Source organism: Symsagittifera roscoffensis, chromosome 1 (assembly GCF_963678635.1).
Source record: "Symsagittifera roscoffensis chromosome 1, txSymRosc1.1, whole genome shotgun sequence".
Classification (NCBI taxonomy): domain Eukaryota; kingdom Metazoa; phylum Xenacoelomorpha; order Acoela; family Convolutidae; genus Symsagittifera; species Symsagittifera roscoffensis.
The window spans coordinates 53,704,629-53,726,927 of NC_087062.1; the positions used below are offsets into that span (position 1 = coordinate 53,704,629).

Here is a 22,299-nt window from a genome sequence, read left to right on the forward strand (position 1 = left end):
ATCTTTTTCATTTTTTTTTCAAAAACCGTACGACAAAAAAACTTAGATTCAAAAATAAAGAGATACCATCATACGCAAACGTTAACCTAAACAAGGCTTCTCGTATCAGGGCGGAACCATGCATGTTACGACTGCCTTTTTTTAGGTATATGGAGCAGTAATAACATCAAAAAAATTAAAGGTAACAAAAAAAATGAACAAAAAAACAACACTTTAGTAAATTTGCAACTGCATGGGAGACCAGCATGGGATCTACAGATCCGTTTTCAGGCGTCTCTGAGCGGAAAACAGAGTTACTACATTTGTCTACATTAATTGAGAAGATTGCCTGATAACCATTTTGAACCTATTTCGTGAAGTCAATTCAATTCAAAACACGGGTGTGCATCAAAAATCCACAGAAAATAACAAAACCAAAAAAACACAAAAAACTGGAAACTATAAAATACGGAGATACATTTTTCTAAGTAATTTTTTGTTGTCTTTGATGAACCATTCCAAAAAAATGTTTCCGGAATGCTTTTTACTTCATTACGAACTGCAGTTGCTATAAAACTTCTGCAAATTGGATAACAAGAATTCTAACAAGAATTCTATCAAGAGATAATATACATAGCTACTGCCACTTTTGGAGCCTAAATACTTGCCTCCGTTAACTTGCCTAATTTTTCATTATATGCGAAACTGAATAAACGATGAACAGGACTTTTCTTCTGAACATTTTTGATAAAATTTCTAAGAACTCATTTAAAATGAATTTCTTTTTCGGAGAGTAGTCTGTTTTTAATTTTAAGTCGAAGATCTGTTACTGACTGATACTAACCGATTCTAAACATGACTTTGAAGAAACTTTTCAGTTGTTTGTTTTTTCGATTCGTGTGCCCAATTTCTGTACTCAATAACAACCTGCGCCTAAAATGTTTTAAAAAATCGGACTGGATGTTTAGTTGACAAATTTTCCTCAATCTAGAAAAGAAGTGCCTGACTTTAAGATCAACTGCGATTTGAATTTATTTTCTACTTGCGCAGCAACTAGCTTTTTGGTTTTTCTTTTAAAATGAAATAAAAGCTCCTGATCTTTTTGAAGCTCCGCTTTGCTTCTTCGGCTTACAGTTAAAGATATATCAATTATTTGTATACTAAAAATTACGGTACAAAAAAATTAAACATTTGAGGCAAAAGTGCGAAAATGCAGACAGTAACTGCCAAAATTTTTACCAGTTATAGTTTTTAGTTAGAAGTTTGTTCGAGCTAGACAAAACAATCTTGACTAAATTTACAGTCTTGTAAAGTAATTGGATTTTTAATATCGTTTCCCTGATTGAAACTAAATCAGGGGATCTATAGAAAAAAAAATGAATTACCCTAGAATACTGTGAAATTAGTTAAGATTATTCGGTCTAGCTCGAACAAACTTGTAAAATTATAAATTCAAACTCCTCAACTTGAGGATTTTGCAAAAATAGGAGCTTCAATTTAGTTCTAAAATATGCAGTTGAAACATTTAAACTATAAGTAATTTTGCAATAACATAACCAGTCGGAGGTATTGTTAAGTTGATCTTAAATTAGGAAGCAATTTGGTGGTAATTTGAGATGAAGTACAGATGAAAATTCAGCTGAAGGACTTGTACAATCAAAAGTTAAATGAGCTTCATGGTGGTGTTCAAGTGCTCTTTTAAACTCCACACCAGACCACCGATCATATAATTAAAATGTAAAAATAGTACTTCCAGGAGATAAACATTTTAATTAGACCAATTGTGACGCACTAGGGGGTAAATTTTCACGTACCCTTGAGAAACAACACGCCTCCGCCACGATTGGCTGAAAAAAATTGTGATTAGTCGGGCGAAGCATATTTAAGCTGCGTCGAACTCATATTTGCACTTTTTTTGGCCAAAAAATCTGGGAGACACACTCAATATTGTTCGAAAATGAAGAGACGAATTTTTGGTCGAGAAAGTTGAAGCACCGAGTTTTGACTGAGAAAGACGAAACATAAAGTTGAGCGCCTCTACAGACGGGTAGACCTGCACACCCCCCGATGATAGCGAGACGCATCTTGGTGGAGTGTGGAGGGCGCGGTCAAGGAGCACATAATTAGGTCTCTCATACAACAGTGCCATGACAATTTGATGCAACGCAGAGTTAGGCAAAGATCCAAAAGATTAGCAGGCTAACAAAGTATAATTTTATGCAACAAGTTTTTATGCAGGACCACAATAACGCTCTCAAAAATATAATTTTGCGTTAGGTTTCAACTCGTAATTTTTTTTGGGTATTTTTTTGGATTTAAGGGAATTCGATCCTTTCACCACCCAAAGGGTTCCCCTATGGCACTATCATACAATATCTTTATTCGCCAACCGATTCTAAAAGTTTTCTAAAGGCCTCTGTAGCGTCAAAAGATCCTAATTTTGAGGGGAACCGCTCTACGAAAAATAAACGTAAATTTCTGTCAAAGACATCGAAAATGTGCCCAAAAACAGCATTTTTGACCTGTTTTTTTTTTATTTGCCTATGATGCAGAAAATTTTGTCAAATTATGGTCGCCATGGTGTTTTTAAACATTTCGAAAAATCAATTTGATCGACCTAGAAAAAACTTTTTTTTTGGAAAGTCCGCCGATTTTTTTTTTGGAACGTCCGCCGCTCTCGAGAAAATCGCAGATCCATCTCCGCGACCCACGTTTGGCAATTCCAGATAGTCTTGTTTAAAATTTGTTAATTACTGACAACTGGGGCCAACATCTTCTAACGATTTCTTCGAGAATATCGTGAAACTGAATGAAAGCCAATTCAATTTTTTTTGCTAAGCTCATGTACATCTAAATTTCTGATATAAAAGCGGGCAGGGGTTGATCTGCGATTTTATAGTTTCTCTCTTGATTTTTTGAAAAACCTGGGATTCTTTATTGCTGAGTCTACGCCCGATAACCTAACCAAAAAGTAAAAATAATATAATTTAAAAATAATTATACAATATAAAAATAATATAATAACCTAAGTTGAGACTTTGAGCAACAGCACGAGTAAGTTCAGATTTTCCGCTGCAGCTCGATATTTGGTCAAATCAAATTACTCGGAGCAAAAATTACCGCAGATCCCGACACGGTTTTTTTATACAAGAGAGTGATTTCCAATCAGATTTCAGCTTCATTTTGTAGAGTTTACCTAAACATTTTGTGTTCAATCGAAAACAAAGTTCCATTTTAGAAAATTTTACACATTGTCGATTCCAATCACAAAAAATGTTCTTTTTTGTTATGGTGGTGTATCCAATGAGGGAAAAGTTTATCTTCTAAGGATCTAAATCTCCCAGTTAGGATAGAATAAGTATAAAAGCAATCGCAAAAACGAATGAAATTTTTTTGCTGTAGAACTAAGAAACATTGCCGATTAAAGTAAAAGAAAAAATAAAATTAAAAATGTAGCATCTCTGCAGTGGCTTTTTTTCATCAACTTATTATATGCTTTTGTATCTACTCAACAAAAATTTGCTGATTTTTGAGAATATAGTGAAATTTTTGATTTAGATGTAGCTTTGAGACGAAAGCTCGAAATTGATGAATTTTTCAAAGCAAGTCTCTGGATATCTTATTACCTACCTAATTACAAAATAATTGGAACTTTGAAAATATTTTTAAAAAAGAAGAAAAAAAACTTATTGCTGGATAGTTTTGACAAATCTGGGCATCGGCTCAGAAATAAAACATAACTTTGATATATTTTCAGATCGTTTTTGATTAATTCCAAAATTTCTAGATTATATAAAAATTCTTTTCTAGTCAGGTGTAATTCAACAGTAAGTTTCAAGCTTTGCTTTTTAATATTTGGCTCAAAAGTAAACTATTTGATTGAATAAATTTTCCTGAATAGACCTTTTTTTTAGTCGGAGAACTCTTTTTTGGAGAACATAAAAAGCTAAAAAAATTGTCAAAAATGTAAGAGTCCATTTCATCAATCAGAAAAACAAAAGGAATTTTTTCTTTTTTCTTGTGGAGTAACTCGAGGGAAATCAGCTGCTTTTAATAGACATTTTTCAAATAATCAAAAAATTAAAATGATAAAACAAATTTAACAAAGCTTAATTCTGATTGGTTGATTTCGAAATTGTTTGGTTAATTTTTTTGAGCGACGGCAAAAAAAATAACTTCATTCTAAATATCTATTGAACTAAAAACAGTCGTTCAATACATTGTACAAATACTTTAATAAAACTTTTTTTTTCTCAAAAGTCATAGTAAGTATAAATCTCTGAATAAAGTTTTGGGACACTTCAAATCTCTGAATAAAGTTTTGGGACACTTCAAAAGTTTTGGGACACTTTGATATGTACCAAATTCTAAATTTTTGACTTCGATACATAAAAATTTCCCAATTTTTAGAAGCTGATTCTAGATATTAGACTTACAATCATCAAGAGTTGAACTATCGTGTGGCCAGGAAGCGTAATTCATCAACTTCCAAGCAGTCAACGGTTTGCTCGTCTTGTAACAATGAGTTTCTGAGTTGCTGCACTCTTCAACAACATCGGAGAAAAAGAACATGAAATAAGCAATGGAAACCAAGTGATAATGTAGCAGACTTGAAGAACATACTGGAGAAGGAAGGGGAGTATGGAGTGAAAATCAAAGAGGCGTTGAGTGCTAATCATTTTTTCTGGTAGATACAGAAATGGAAAACGGGAAACATTAAGTATTTAACTTCCAAATGACCAAGTTTGATACTAAGGTTATCATTGAAAAGCTAGATGAAGTGGTCAATAAGCTCAATTCCGCTGCGAAAACCAGAATTTGTTTTTCGTAATGTGGAAATGGAGAGTATCGGTACTACTACGCACACGAAAATTATTTTTTTTGTTTGAAAAACCCAAATTACTGTGTACGAAAGCCGATTTGATTACAATCCAGGTAAAAGTTGAAAAAACTGATATTGTTGAGCTGTACCAAATAACGCCACGATACAAAAAGACGAGTTAAGGTAATTAACAATGTTGCAGTTTTTGCTGCATTGCTCAAAACATTACGATGGGGTGTCCGGACCATGTTTTTCCCATATCCTTACTAAGAAATCCTTCTCTAAATTTTCTTTTGTCAACCGAAGACAAGCAAACTTACATGGATCACTTGTGTCTCTTCCCAGCATTAGCAACGTATATGAGTGGGCGCATGGATCCTGATTCTTTTACTTCTAGTTACTTCATCAAGTTTTCATCAAAGTCTGTCTAGAATTCTAAAATATTTCGGGGAATTTGCGTTGAGGACTTACCTCCTGTTAAAGAAATGACCGGATGCAACCTCTTTTTTTACGGTTTTGATGTCCAAGAGGGAGATTACGTGGGAGAGTTAGCTTGTGGTAGAGTTGGAAGCATTGGAAAATTTGAGAGAACAGTCAAATTATTGCGGTTCAACAATCATATTGTACATACAATTGATATAGATAGTTTTTTCAAGTGTTTTCGATGCCCTAGCTATGATGGCTTTTTCAACTGGTCAAAAACGTTATCAGATTGAGTGCGACGCATTTATCCAAAGAATGTATATACACTTCGAGAAAAACTATTTGAAAAGCTTGAAGGTTTCAGAACCCCAGTTTCGAAAGATAACAAGCTATTCAACAACCTAGCCATTTTCAAGTTTGATTCAATATGTGTTCCAACAGACGAACTGAATGCTACCCAAAAAACATTTGGATGAAAAAACTCATCCCAATTTCGGTATCATTATCTTCGAACTTGATAGATAAACCAATTTGACTTTGTAAAAAGGACCCGCAAAAATAATCGATTTTGTAATCATTTTTGAACTTGTGGCAGAGAAAAGTAGGCCCGAATTGAGTACTAAATTCAAGATGTTGACAGAATATTAATTGAGCGGATGTCAAAATTTTTCCGAGAATTGAACGACATATTTCGAAATCATCCAACTGATAACAATGAATATGAAGACGAATGTATTGAGGCCACAGATAAAACTGATACAAAAACCCAGTTTTTTAGAAGCCAAAAAAATCAGCTGATTGATTTGAAAGAAAACATGGAGAGATTTTAACGATTGAAGAACTTGGTCAGGAGTTATCTGAGTCCCTACTTAATCAATGATAGAGAAGCTGAACCAATGGTTAAAAAAAGGCTAATGATTTCATATCCTTCAATTTTGGAGACATACAGTTTCTCGGGTTTTTTGGTGATGGGTTTTTTGGTGGTAATAATCTTTAGAATCCTTTCTCAAAAACTATAAAGCAAATTTTACAAACATGTTTGTCCCTTACGAGTGGTTTGACAAGGCAGACAAGCTTGAAAATGAAGAATTACTTCCACACAAAGCCGTTTTCACTAAACTGAGAAACAACAATCTTCTTGATACAGACTTTGAAGATGATCAAAACCTAATATGTAGCAAGAAGCACTGAAGAAACTTCAAGTCAATATAGTACCAGCATCAGCATGGGATAATTACAAATACTTACAGGAGATTTGGCAGAAATATGGAATGACTACAGTTAAAAGTTTTTTTTTGCAGCGGTACAACAGCAAACATGTTGTTCCAACCCTCGAAGCAATGTAGACAATGGTTTTATTTTTTCATCAGAACAAAAATGATGGAATAAAATGTGGATGAACTCTTCCAAAACTGGCAATTGTTTGTCTGCAGTAATCATCCAATGAAAAATTCTACCCATTTTGCGAGAATGATAAAGATTTGTGCGAGAAAATTTGAGAGGACTTGATGGGTGTACCATCAATTGTATTCAAGCTAAAAGCTGGCATAGACGATACCTTTATCAAGGACTCATCAAGTTTTTGCAAATCAATCTTTGGGATACATGCGAGCCAGCTTTACCCCTATTCCATGTTTCAAGGTATGCCAAAAGAATTGTACATGTACAAGATAGGGGGAATTTGATTCCGATATGCAAAAATTCAAATTTACACATCACCAATCTTGCTATTTTAAGAAGATGGACATATCATTCTACCAGAAAACAAAACCAGATTGCAAAAATGAGGGTGTTAGGATCTCATCTAGATATCAAAAGAAAATTGATTGTTTCAATGTAGGTGGATATTGTGATCACTGCAAAACAGTGTTTGAAGCTATGGAATGCTTTTACCACTACTGTCTCTGTCAGGAAACTCGACTCTCATTAAGTGATAGGGACCTTGAAAGGGGAAACAAAAGGCAAGAAATGGATGATTTGAGACAGGATTATATTCGCGAAAAAAGAGATGTGGGAACTTGAGGGGTGGCAAAATTTCAAAACTAACGAAAAAATTAAAAGTTCTATCCAATCCAACTATCCCTACAAAGTACCTTTTTCCACTGAGCCTTTTTTGGACAAAAACAGGAGATGAATCTCTTTACTACGGATATGTTCAGTTTGGCTTAGTGGTTCCAGAAAAACTGAAAGCAAAAACTGCTAATTTTCCTCAAACTTTCAAAAACACTATAGTTGGAATAAATGACATCAAGGAAAATAAGCAAAATTTTGCAAATGACTTTTATCTTCATGAATATTCCCAGAGAAGGCTAATATCTAGCGTTAAACTAGAAAATGATTCAATTTCTATATGCAACTTGGCTTACAGTGTACAAAAGCTTACCGCTTTGTACAGTATTCTGCTCAAAAATGCTTCAACAAATTTGATCAGTCAGTTTTTGATGCTAGAAGGGAAGGATGCGAGAACCTTCTATCCGGAGTTGTTGCAGAGACTTTGAAGTTTTTAGGTAATTCAATCTACGGCTAGCAAATTATGAATAGATCGAGACAGGATCATAAAATATACAAATGACGAGAAAACACACAAAGCAATTAATAAACCACTCTTCAAATGATTGGTAACTGTTCAGAAAAATTTGTAGGAGACTGATTTACCAAAGTCACCAACGAGCACAGACAAGCCATTTTTATCGGCTTTTTCATTCTGCAGTAAGCAAAGCTGAGAATGCTGGAGCCTTACTACAATTTTTTCGACACTTTTTGTGATGTAAATAATTTTGAGCAAATGAAACTGGACACAGATTCAGTGTATATAGCTCTTGCTGAGAAATGTTGTTTAATTGCGTTCGTTCGGAGAAAGAAGATGACTAGAAAAAGTTGGGAGAAAACGATCGCATAGATTCATTTACAACAGATTCAAAAACAAGTTTTTTCCTCCATTAAGTTGTAGATCCCACAGGAAACACAAAAAACGAGAGCTTGCACTGTTTAAGGAAGATTTTAGGTGTTAGGGGGAAGATGCTTTGTTTATATAGCAAGACTTAATAACGCTAGGACAACAAATCAGACAAGATGAAAATCAGCATCAAAGGATTGATTAAAAGGGTTCTAGAGGAATCCGGCAATGGACCTATGGCCAAACACTGGAAATTGCTCGACGGAGCATTCAACTTGACATCAACAAACAGAGGATTTAGACGTATTAATCATGTGGTTGCTACATAAGAGCAAAGAAATCACTTTTACCCAAAAATACAAGTTTAGGATGACGGAAAACACACAAAACTTTTGAACTTATCATGTAGCTGTATTTAATGCAGTATGATTAACTAACTACGAGCTTGCGGTTAAAGGATTATAGGAAGCAGTGCTTCATATACTTCATCTTTTACTTGTTTTTTCCGAAAAACTTGATTTTTTTTCTCGGAGTTTTGTTAGGTTCATTGTAGCTTTAGATGGTTTATTCATAGCTTCAAAAACATATAGAACCAAAAATCAAAACATCTAAGTTGTAAAAATTATATTGGAGACGGATATATCAGCAATTCGAGCGCATCAAAAAGTTCGGCTGCCAAAAAATGTTTTTGAAATTCACAATCAGAAGCTTGGTATGACCTATCTTAATACATTGGGAAACCTATTCCCTATCCTAATAAATTAATATTTTATTACTAATATATAGGCAAAACTGTACACCATCTTAATAAATGAAAAAATCGAGCGCAAAAATTTTTCTGAAATTCATCATCTAAAACCTCGTATCTTTATACATGGCAAAACCTATAACCTATCTTAATACATGGGAATTTTTTCCTTATCTTTATACATATCTTCAGGACCGGATGTTCTATTCTCTAATTTAATACATGGGGGTCTCCAACCAACCCTCTCCCCCACTTCTCTCACTTTTCACTACTGTGGCTTAAATTGAGCAAACTTTTCTTTTTTTGTGAACATTCAAGATAATACAGAAAAAACTTTTGATGCCCTTGCATATAGTTTTAGAAAATTGCAATTCTTTTTATTGAAAAACATAAAATCCGTGCTGCAAAAAATTGGATTACGTTTGTTTTAACTTGAAGTACAATGATTAGAGAAACAGAGAAAAAGTCAGTCAAAGCACAAACACAAAAGTTTTGCAATAAATCATGGAACAAAAACAGTTTAAAAATCTTTAGGGGGTGGAAACAAGGAATCCACGCATTTAATTAAAGCAACGAGTTTCTTTTTTGGAAAAAAAAACTCGAAATGAATTGATATTAAAAATGAGTTTAAATCAAAGCAATCGTTTTGGGTTCTGTGCTGATGAAAAACTTTTTTTAGAGATTTTTACAAAGTCCAGTTTTGGAAAAATTTTGTATTGTGGTATACTCAAGAAATTTTTCGCAGTACTTGTTTATATAAAAGTGGGACGGAGCATAGTCTTATTGAGTTTGAAGACAGGACGGACCATAGTCTAATACGGGACGGAACATAGTCTAATTGGAAATGCGTGATATCAACCTTAGTTTGAAGCTTAAATATTTCAAGGGAAGAACAATCGAAATTTAAAAAAAAACGTAAAGCAAAATCAGAGGTTGACTTAGATAAAGAATCAGATTATTAATAAACTTATCTAAAGAATCTGCTCGACTTTCTTTTCTCGAACATTTATGATGATAATCTCAATTACTTACAGTGACAATGGAATTTATCTTGATGAAGCAAAAAGTTTGAACGTTTTAAACTTGCAGTTAGTGAAGAGTAATGAAATTCTTGCTTCCCAAGGATAATGCCTAGAATGCCTGCCTGCATTTCCTAACAGAGCAAACTTTTGAACAAGACTTTTTCTCACTTCAAAGAAGGCTTTACATCGACAATTTTTACCTTTCAACATTGATGGTATCAAATATCAAAATTCAATTTAAATTCATATGGGCTGTACCAAATTCATACTTGTTGCCTCATAACCCAGAAACGATTTTAAAAATTGTTTATTTTAAAACTTTTAGTAGCTGAACCTAATCACCATTACAAAGTTTGGATAAACAGCTTGATCATTACAATAACCTGGAACCCATAGCGAAAACGCTTATCATTGCATCTAGTTGAAAGCAACGTATACAGGAGAACATCTGCCAGTCTTTCTTGATAAAGCTTAAAATTCTTCGGGCTGGAAAAACAATCGGTTCCTTTGTTTGCTTTAAAACAGATGCTTTTGAAAGTTTTTACTTGGAAAAATATATACCGTATAATTAATCAAGATTCTCAGATTAATTTCTTTTTATCTATTTCAGAGAATTTTTTTTAATTGCTGAAATTGGATGGTTCAGAAAGATGGTCCGCCCCTTCCCCCTTGGATGGTCCGCCCCTTCCCCCTTAGGGATTCGACCCCCTGCTGACCCAAAGGGTCCCCCCTTTGGTACTTTTAAGAAATCCAGTTTTGGCCAACCAACCGTAAAATTTTTCTAAAGGCGCCTTCGGCGCCACATATACTAAATTTAAGGGGGGAGCGCGCGCCGAAAAAACGCGATTTTTTCGTCAACATTTTCCAAAAAGTCCCTAAAAATGCCTTTTTTGGACTGTTTTTTCAAAATTTTGCCTGCGGCGCAGAAAATTTGGCCAAAATAGAGACTAAACAAGCTTAGGGAGAGCTCGAAAAATCAATTCGGTCCACCTAAAAAAAAAAGGTCGACAAAAATTTCGAAATTTGTTTGAAAATCCGCCCCCCCCCTCGAGAAAATCCTAGATCCGCCCCTGCTTGAAAGTAACTTCAAGTCTTAATACTGAGCAAATGATTTTCAATTTTTTCTGTTGTTTCCATAACTCACCACATCTGAAAAATTAAACGCTTCTCACGCTTAAAAAAACAAAAACTATCGCAAATCAATCAAAACAGCAGCCAGCAGTTTTTGGTATTAATGTGAAAATTTGCTTTCGGTAATCGGTGTTCCCACTAACCGCGCGGGGGGCTAACGTCTGGGTCTGGTGCTGCAACTTTGACATTTTTTTGTCATTTCTGACGTTTTTTAAAAGTTTTGTATGGCTGGAAGTGGCGGGTCTTTATGAAGTTTGTACTACTTTTCCACGCGAATTTTTCTCATTTGTACTCTTAACATAAAATATAGTACGCAAACGATCACAACTCAAATCAGGTAACGGCAAGCCCGCCTTACAAAGCCTCTAGCAAACTATTGATTTTTGGACAACCAAAAGCACTAGAATCATTAGAAAGTTTGGATCTACTTAACAATCTCCCCCCCCCCTTTCAAGAAAGGGGGGGATTCTTTAGTAGGTACAATAGGGAGGGGGGGGGGGAGATTGTTAAGTAGATCCGAAAATTTCTATTTTATTCGAAATCTATCAGTTACATATAGATTCGAAGCTTGGCCAATGTTCAAGATGTTTATTGAAAAATAACTGACGATTGATGCAGTGCTTTTTTGAGTAGCTTTTATATCTTTTTTTCTGTGCCAAATAAGCTATTTTTTGGTGGTATTTTATGCATAAAGATGTTCTTTCAGATTACATCCGTGGTTTTGTCCCCAAACTATTGGCCCATTATATTCATTAGATTCCGGAAATTAATTCTTCTCGGCTACCTTTTCTAATTGAATTTTGAGCAGCCAAACCCTCACTTATACCTCGCACAGAGGCTATAGAATTGCAAATATATTTAAATTGGATAGCCGAGCGAGGATTTTGATTAAAATATTTCAACCAATCGCTTCTATCCTTAATATATATCCTAATGTTCTCATCACTCATTCTATTTCAGTCGTTCACTAAAAAATTTAAGCATCAAATTGAAAAAGAAATCGTTAAAACCTTAAAACCTTGGTCGTCGTCCTTTTTGAAAAGCCGTGCAGAAAATGTCTGACAACTATTGGAACGATTCTCTGGTCGGTCTGTCTTTGAATCTGGTTCCCGACTTGAGAGGATATGGGGGAGAGGAGGCGGAGGGTCCCCTCTACGACGAGAGCTGGATGGAGACATTCTATGCACCCATGCCAAATTACGTACATAAATGCACAGGTGTTCTGCTGATGGTCATCATCTACCTGGGCCTGCATGGCAACGCAATCACCATTCAAATTTTCCTCTCGTAAGACTTTTTTGCTAATAATTGATTGAGTGAAGCTGGATATTGAAGCTAATCATGAAAACATAAATCTGTTGCGGCAATACGTGTTTATAAGCGGTTGTTTATAAAGTAAAATGGGTGTGCGTCCTTTTTAAGGTCTTCATTACAACAAAATGCACCTATTTTCACCTATTGCATATTACAAAGCAGGTGATTTAATTATGGTCTAAAAATTTGACCTATAAAATTCATTGCAATTACAAACTAGTTCAAAACATTCGCAATTTAAAGTATATCTTGGCCAATTAAACTAGATATTTTGGCTCATGTTAGGGAATTTTTAGGTAACATTGAAATTTTCTATCTTTTCTATCTTGTACTTTGTCTTCACGCGGAAAATCAGCATCGAGTTATGGGTGTGGAGTGAGGGTATCCTCTTTCTCAGGGATTTGACCCTCTGTCGACCCTCCCCCTTTGGTACTATTTGAATACCTCCATTTTTGTATGACAGATTCAAAACAATTCTGAAAGCGCCTGTGATGAAAAAATGTAATTTTGAGAGGGTGCGTCGATAAAACGCAATTTTTAGGTCACATTGTCAGAGAAAGCCTAAAAACAGTTTTTTTGGTCTGTTTTTTTTGACAATTCGCCTGCTGAACAGACATTTTTGTCACAATATGGTCTTTATACTGTTTTGGCGAGCTCAAAAAATCAATTTGGTCGATCTAGGATTTTTTTGATAAAACTACTCCAGAGAAAAGCTTAAATCTGCGGGAAACGAATGCCGATTGCAGCGAAAATTCGATCGCTGAATGTCGATCAGATCTGGCACATGTGATTTTTTTTTGGAAACAATATTTTTACCAGGCTCGTTTCTAGTCTTGTACCTAAAATTAGCACGAAAACCAAGCAAGCAGCTTTTCAGTAATAAACAAAATATGAAGTGATTGATATCTCTTCCGATTAGATAAACAAGACTGCTCGCATCAGGGCAAAACACTGAATGTTCCGACTGCTTATTAATTGGCTCCGAATCGTTTTTGGTAAATGAAACATTAACAACTACAAATTTTAAGCTGATAATAACAAAGTTATAAAAGTTGAGTCGTTTATGGAATTATCAAGACCAATAAGCTTGCCTCAATTCATCTTGGAAAGATTATAAGTGTTTGCCACACATCAAAAATTCGCTTCTTCAAACAAACTATCAAGGTATTAGATCAGCAAAAAAGCCACACTTCAATTGCAAGCATACTCGGTCGGCAATCACAAGGTTTCCGGATTGATGTCCATTTCAACGCAGTCAACTTTTCTAACAAATATTCTGAAAAAAAAAACACCCCGGGCATATACATTTCTTTTCTTCTTCGAAAGTTGGAACAACAATAAAAACTCAATAACTGTCTATATAAGCCTCTGTTTGATGTAATATATCTCATGCAACTCAACTTCGTGCTGAAAATGGGTTGCTTCAGAAAAGTGGTTGTCAGTGATATACAAAAACTATGTTAGCCAAAACAAAAAAAATTGAGCTTTTCAGACAATCTAAATTTGTTTTTTTTTAACATCTCATCATTAGTTTGCTTGTGGTTTTGCTCTTAAAATTGTTGCAAGATCTATTTTGCTTGGGAATCAGCGTTTTACAGTAAAGTTATTCTTCTGTTGAGTTTATTACATGCCCGCCGGGTTACACAGCCATTTGAAAACTTTGGACTTCCTGCCAGGAACTTAAAGAGTCGATGGCAATCCTGAAAACCATTAACACCTGCTTCCACCAAATTTAGGAAATCAGATTTTTTTACACAATAGTTCAATATTTTTTTAGTCGCAGCAAAGTCATTTTTAGGCTAACGAACACATTTTCTAAAATTTTGGCGCATGACCTAGTCCAATTAAAATTTTTTCTTACAAGAGAACTAAAACTCAAAATGAATGTTTTCCGCAGAGCTGTAATTATTCTCTTGTTTTTGAAAGATAAGATAAACCTGAATGTGACATAAAAGCAGTTTAAAACTTTTCAAACTCTTTTTTTTTAGGTATATATAAGCCATCTAGGCACATAGAAAAAATATGTTTTGGTATCATAATTTGAAAGTTTTTAACTTTACTTTCACTGATACAAAGGCAGTTTTTCTGCAAGATTCTGCCAAATAACTATGGGTTTTCCTCTATGAGAATATCTTATGTAATTTTTAAAGTTCAAGCAAAAAACATGGAAACCAAAAACTGGACTCTTATACTGCTCCAGGAAGTTCAGGGAAATCCATGCAAGACTTGGACATGGTTTTTCCCCTTTGTCCAGGGATTGCCAGTGGGATGGTCTCCTATCGACAGGTAACTCGGGTGCATAATTAATGCATTTCAAATACGTTCAATAATGTTTGGGTTGACCAGTGGGTTTTTTTTCTAATATCAAAATAATGAAAAAAAAATCAGGCAAACCAGATTTTGGGCTAGTTTAAACGGGGTCGTTAACTTTAAAGCTATATAGTCAATTTGACTTTGCTGCTAAATGTCAAAAAATTAAGTCTTTTAAAATCAAGCTTACGTTAATTTTTCGTTTTGAAATTTTATAATAGTTTCAACTGAATTGGATTTTCATCTTATACTATTTGGCAGTTTATAGAAATTTCGTAAATTATAGGAATCTGAAATCCAAAAACGTTTCAAAATTTTTTGAAAAATTGATTTATACGAACAAAAAAATTGTTCTATCTGCTTCAAAAATAAACAGAGTTTGAGCGACGGATAGCGCCTTTTTATATCAAATTGGACAACTCATTTACCTAAATTACGTATTTTCATAACAAAAACGTTAACCTATACATGATAATGAAAATTTAAATAAGTGTCCGTGAGAAGAAAAACGTACACAAAAAAAATGGTTAGCTTGGATGCAAAATTGATTTTAAAAGAAAATTGAAAAATGTAAAGCACTGTCAAATCACGTCAAATGATTTACCTATTGATCCAATGTTTATCGAAAAAATTATTATCATAAATTTGTTCTGAAATTCAAAGATCCTCTGAGTCATATATTCTTTTTTTGAAATCCGAAATTTGAGAGTTTTCAATGAAACAACCAATGTTTTTCTGTTTCCTCGCGTTCATTGACCCTTTTCTAACTGTATGTTGGCTACATTGTAATTCACATGAAAGCAAATAACCAAACAAATCAAGTTTCAGGACCAAGTCACTGCGCACCCCTCAGAATCTGTTCCTGGTGAACTTGGCTGTTGTTGACCTGATCATGGTGATGTCATGTCAACCTGTCAAGTGCATCGCCAGCTTCCTCCAATACTATCCCCTCAATAGTGAGTTGTTTTTATCAGAAGGCTACAGTGAAGCAAAAACAAATTTAGTTTGTCAAAAATTGTAGTCGCAAAAAAAACAGATCTCTTCGTTTTGATAATTTTTGTCAAGTTGTTGTCTGTATCTTTTTTGGTCCACGAATCTGACGGAAATTTATTAACCTAAAAATGTTCATATTGAAAAATATATATATAAATTGTTTTGCAAAATTTAGTGTTCTGGAGAATGCACGGAATGTTTGAGCCTTGGGTGATTTTTCTAACGCGTAAGTGGCGGTTTAATTTGGTTTAAAACCCGTGACGAAAAATCCAATTAAGCTAAAATGCACCTTTTTTTGACCAATAAAGATGATGCTCAAGGTCACAACTATTGCCAATTCTTTTTGTGATTGGTTTTAATTTTAATTTTTAAGGAAACTGTCAGAAAAATGAAAAAGGAGATTGATGAATAATAAGATGTCAATCTGGAAATAAATCATCTGAACAACTGTCGTTTCTTAACCCCTTTTGGGGCGTCAAACTGAGTAGAGCATTACTTGTTAGAAAACTTCTTCACTGTAAGCTACATGCTATCCCTCATCAATTACAAAACGACATGAATTCATTTATTTGATACGAGCATCACCCCTTTGCTAATTCATTCTGATTTAAACTCTGAATAAGAGGAGACTAAATTGGTTCAAATGTCATATTTGTTCAGTCAAAATACTCGAACACATCTTGAACGCTATCCAAATTAGTTCAAAACCTAGCGCTACACTTTGACGTCTGGAAATAAGTGGGGTCAAATTAGGCGACCATGCACCAAAATTTATGATTTTTTTTAAACTAGGACGAGCCTTAAGTCAATTACGTTTTTTACCAGCAGGTTTATAATCTATGTTTTTCCTATTTCTTATCACTCAATGAATTTTTCTTTTAGAATGTATTTCCCACTGATATTATTTTTCACGGCTACTGGGTATTTTTACTTAAATCGTCCAAAACAGCTTAAAAGCGAATTTTATTTTAATTGCTTACGGGTTGCTCGAACTACGCGCTCCTGTTGTATTTAATTCCAACCAATCAGATTTGAGCATTTGGTTTTCTGCTTTCGTATTTTAATAATTACAATTTTGGACTGAACAAGTAAAAAGAACCCGACTGGAAACACTATGAACTAACTAGCTTCAAATGAGGCGCTATCTTTGATTTCGGAGTTCATGAGGCCATTCTTGCAGGGCCCCAAACAATTCTGCCGCTACATAGAACAAATTCTGCTGCTCTATAAAAAAAAGTTTTTTCTTTTCTGCCATATGGGAAGCTTTGAGTTATGATTTACAAAAACTCAGCATTCATATGATGATTTTATAGTGATTTCTCAGAAAAATGGGTTAATTTTACCGTGTGATTGAAATTCTGCTCAATCTACTGCTCTAGAAATTATTTTGCTCTTTAAGCCGACTTCTGTCAATTCTGCTAAACTCTGCTGCCAGCAGAAACTTTTGGGACCTGATTTTTTCTCTGTTTTGTTTCAGATAAACATAACATAAAACAAGCCAGTCTCATCATACGGTATATGGATTTCGATTACAGTTTCAGTTCAAAAAATTTGTTTAGCTTGCTATGTGTTTGGAACCTTGGCTACCTTTGGTGGTCTGTGTTCTATCAACTCTATGGCAGCTATTGCGTATGACAGATACATAATGATCTGCTCCTCGCCCGAGGACATGACCACTCCATCCACGAAAAGGTCTCTCTCAATCATCGGGGTTGTGTGGGCCTACAATCTCATATTCGCCATTCTTCCTAATGTGGGAGTGGGCGGGTTCATCCTAAATGGTAAAAGCAATTAATTATATCCATTGATCAAACATCAAAACTGATATCATTCACATTCAAGCGTAAAATTCCTGAAGATTGCACTTCAAATTTTAAACTAGAAAAAATTGAGCGCTTATGCTGAGTTTAACAAATGTTTCGAGAAAAATCTAAGAACATTTATGTTTTGTTTATGCGGCAAGGACTTCTTTTGCCATTGTTTTTCAAAACCTTTTTTTCATTATTTAGGCTGCGCCTTAGAATGCTCCGAAATTTCAATTTTCTGGTGAATGAATAACATTGGAGAAATCGAGATTCTATGATAACTTTTTTCTTGCGGCTGATTTATTACTTAAATTGAAATTTTTTTTAACATGGCATATCCTAAAGTGAAAGTGGAGTTTGTTTTTATGCAGGTTCCAGTATTAATCAAGCAACCGCACAACTTCAAGGACAGTTTTTGGTCGAGTTTTTATTACTAGCTATGATTGTTAGATTATAATAATACAGTTTTTAAAATTACAAATTTCAATACGATCATCGCTTTCCATTCGTTTTTTGAAGCCTCAATAAACTCGCACGGAATTGCATTTGCTTGCCTTTTGACACTTTTCACAATTCTCGCTGAAATTGATTTAGATAGTCTTTTCAGGTTTTTCAAAAAAGTTCTAGTTTTTAAAAGGTTGTAGACCGTGTAAAAACTCACTAAAATCAATTTTACCTTATTATCGTGAATTTAAAATTTGAAGTTTGGTGGCCAATTTTCAGCGTCGTTAACGTTTTGACATGTTTTAAATTGCAGATATCTGTTTTTTCTACTTGGATATGAAAAATCTGAATATCAGTTTAACCCTGTATCATATAATAGATTTTTGTTTTACTAATATAATACACAATAACCAATACTCAGACAAATCAAAAAATCTTTTACGGCCTAATTTTATTCGATAATTTTTCTTCTGCCTCTAGATTTGCTTTTTTCTCTGCCTCGGATATACAGCAAAAATTTTTTGAACTTTAATTTGAAGTTTCAATTTTTTGAAAGTTCAGTTTTTCATTCAAAATATTAAGAACAATACAAAATATTTTAAAAAATTAATAATACAATTTGGAGTAGCATTTGAAAAAAATATGTTTTGCCCTTACGCAAAGTTAAATAGAGAGAAAAACAGGTGAAGCCTAGAAGGAATCTGATCGGTTGCAACAATGAAATTTGGAGAAGAAATTTGTACTATTTTGTGATATACTTTTTCGACTGATGCACCCTAAATTTTTTTTTCGGTGCCAATAATTACTTCGCCGATAAAAAGCAATTTTCTGGTCTACATTTTCTAAAAGTTCCTAAAAATGCCTTTTTTAACTTAATTTCTAACAACATTTTCCTGCGGCGCAAAAATATTGGCAAAAACAGCGTTTTTTAAGTACTTTGGGGGAGCTCGGAAAGTCAATTCAATCAACCTTAAACAAAGTCGACGAAAATTTAAAAAACATTTTAGAAACCCACCCTCCCCTCGAGAAAACCCTAGATCCACCCCTTGACAAAACTTAAAAAAGTAGAAAAAACTTCTATTCCAAATCAAATTAATTCATTTTTTTTTCGGCAAAAATTACATTATATTTTTGAAACTTGATATTTTATTCATGTGGTTGAAAGCTGAAATACTTACAATATTTCAGTTTCCGAACCTTTCCCACTTGTATCGGGCCACTGATATAAACACTTACAGACCTACTTACTACTTTTGGTGCGCTTATTTGAGTCCCAAGCAGGGATTCTGTTTATATTGGTTTGCAAAATTTTCTCAGTTGAAAGTTTCACATATTTTATTGCGCACAAATACTCAAATACTTGATGCTTGGCCAAACTGAAAAAAACTCTATCAAAAAGTATTCTGTGCTCATAAGTGTTTGCAAAGTGGACGTAATGTTTTTTATTAGGTAAGTGAACACTTTTGCTTTCAGTTACTTTTTTGAGCAAGAATTTTTTTTTAGCGTTCACTGTTTCACGGCAGTAATTTAGCAAAACTGACTGAAATAACTGAGTACCTAATTGTTTTTAGAATGTTTTCACAGGTAAATATACTCTTGTTTTTCCGATTTTTGAAGAAAATTATGGCAATTTGTGCTCGGGGTAGTTGTTTTCCTCGAGACAAAATTCGATTTATTGACCAGCCATTTTTGATGAAACTGTTTCCAAATCATCCAAAACGTATAGTTGTCCTGAGCTTATAATCGTAAATAATCCACCTCTGATTATTTATCGCAAAGTTATTGGGGTTTTAGGGAATGCCAATTTCGCCGATTTGGAACAATTAAAGCCCAATGTATTTTGCGATACTAACGCGTAAACGGAGATTTAATCAAATTGGACCATGGCATGTTATTTGGACTATTTTGATAGGCTAAATTTGTAATTTTTGCTAATTACATAGCGTGTAAAAGGATTAATTTCAAAAAAACGCTGAAAAAAAACTTTTTTTGTTCCAGTAAATCGCTAAGCCCGGACTTATTTTTCACAGGTGAAGGTCTCTTTAATGAATATATCATAGTCTTTGAGATGCCCTACGTAGTTTCAGAAAGAGGTGGTACCCAATTTTGCACAAAAAAAAACACTTGACTTCTTTGATGGGAAAATCTGCTAAGCAGATCATTGTACACATAAGGTTTCATTTTTGGTAGAACTTCCTCCCTTTACTTTCCTTTTTCTTAAAAGCATCAAATTTTTTCTAAATGTAGGAAGTCGCACGAGCTGCACTTTTGATTTCATCTCCCGAACGTGGTCTAATCGAATCAACCTGCTCGTCATGTACATTGCTGGATTTCTTTTTCCCCTCGCCATTTCCATCTTCTGCTACCTACGCATTTATCTCAAAGTCAAGAACGGTGGATCAGTCTGCAAAAAAGACGCGAAGGTAAAAAAAAATTGGAGTTTCAACAATGCAATATTCGTTTTTAAAAACTGCTATGCGTTTTATCCGCGTTTGAAACAATAGAACAATTTAGTTTTTTTAGGGGCACAACAAGGGAAAGGAAATTCTAGTAGCAAAGGCATCTATGCTCTGCATCGGGGTTTTCATCATCACCTGGCTGCCCTACGCAGTATTGGGAGTGGCGGGACAATTCGTCGAGCCACAGTTTTTCAACCCTTACATGACTACTTGGCCAGCCCTGATTGCAAAGACCAACTGCATCTACAACCCCATCATATACGCATTCGCTCATCCCAGCTTCAAGTAACTATACATTACGCTAAATGCTCAATGAGTGTAAAAAAGTAACCATACAAATCCATTGGTTGTCTGATATTTTTGGGCAAAACATTGGTTGCATCTCATATTGAAAGCAGGGGCGGATTTAGAGGGGGAGGCGGACACCCCTTTCCTCAGGGACTCGACCCCTTCGCCAACCCCTCACCACCTAATTTCGGCGGACCAACCGTGAGATTTTGGCGCCAATATAACTAATTTAGAGGGTAAACACGCGAAAAAAAAACGCAATTCTTTTGGTCAAACCTCCCAAAAAGTGCCTAAAAACGGCGCCAACATTGGTAATTCAGAAGTGAATCGCGTGTCAACAAAAAACAAACTTTTTTTCGGTCAAAATTTTGTAAACGGCATTTTTGACCAGTTTTTTTTTTAAATTTGTCTGCGCTGCACGAAATTTTGTCAAAATAGGGTTTTTTCAATGTTCTGGAAACACTCGGGCAGGGGATCAATTTGTCGAAAAAATAAAAAATATCAACTAAAACTTTTGAAATTTTTTTTGAAAATCCTAAAAAAGAAAAAAGATCAATCAAATTTTTGAAACTTTTTTTGAATATCCGCGCGCCGCCCATGTTGCTCAGTATTACAGTGCCTTGTTTTTTTCAATCTTATCTTTTTTTTCGGTTATTTCGATTTGGAATGCGAAACATATTTGTTGTTGAATTAGTAAACAGAAAACTCCTAAATTGTGTAATTTTGTTTCAGGAAAGAGTTGAAGCGGCGGTTGACTGGTCCATGAATGCAATTACCAACTAACATCATGAAGTATTCAAACAACATCAAAAATTCAAATATCGAAAATTGTGGGCGAATTATTTTTTCATCGAATTGGAAAATTATTGTTGGCTCGAGAACGCTTTTCTAACATAATTTTAACTTAATTTGACCTTTTAGTCGTTCAGTAGTTGGTAGCAAGCTTGTCGGTATTCAGGGTGGCATCATGTTCAAGTATTTTCAGTTGTAAATTGGATTTTAATAATTAAGAGAAACAAATTAAATAAAAGCCCTGCTAAATAAGTGAGATTTTTCTGTAAATTTTGAATCAAAAAATCAAAATATTAGAAAATACGAGTATTTTGAAAAAGAAAACTCTTCAGAAGTTTATTGGAACCTACCTTTTATTCACGAATCCTTTTTTACTTTGAAAAAACCGCATTCGCTATTCAGCATCCAAATATTGAATGCCACAAAGACATCCAATGAAATTCTTTCATCTGGCTTCGGGCTCCAATAAAATCGGAATTTTTTTGAAGACTCAATACTGCTATGCTTTTCAGACGGATAAATGATAAAGGCACTCTTAACGAATAACAGCAGTAGCTGTGATGTGATAGTTAATCAAAATTTTGATGACTGACTGGTTCTTGAAACTTCAGTGAGTGCCTCTTCTTATATCGAAAAAAAAAACGCCGTTCTTTTAAAGAAAAAAGCCAAAAACTGTTTACTTTTTTCGGAAAGTTGCCAAGTTTTTCAACTCAAAAATAAAAAACTCTGGATGAAACTTGAATCAACCGAACCAAACCACTATGGGTGGGAAAAAGTTCAAGCCAATGTCAAAATTTCTGATATCAAAAAGACATTTAAAAAAATGTTCAATTTCGAGAAAAAAAGCGGCTAAATAGTTTTTGTTTACAGACT

The 22,299-nt window shown here is 34.3% G+C and overlaps 2 protein-coding genes across 3 annotated transcripts in view; both read left to right on the forward strand.

Moving 5' to 3' along the window:
• Positions 1–22,299, forward strand: part of LOC134845638 (lysine-specific demethylase 6A-like) — a 438,371-nt gene that overhangs the window by 218,291 nt on the left and 197,781 nt on the right. The gene's annotated exons all lie outside the window — the stretch shown is intronic.
• Positions 11,844–21,443, forward strand: LOC134856801 (rhodopsin, GQ-coupled-like). The gene is made up of 6 exons (XM_063873081.1): positions 11,844–12,308; positions 15,474–15,601; positions 17,198–17,419; positions 20,135–20,310; positions 20,411–20,631; positions 21,367–21,443. The coding sequence occupies exons 1-6, from the start codon at positions 12,076–12,078 to the stop codon at positions 21,398–21,400; spliced, it is 1,014 nt and encodes a 337-aa protein (XP_063729151.1). The 5' UTR covers positions 11,844–12,075; the 3' UTR covers positions 21,401–21,443.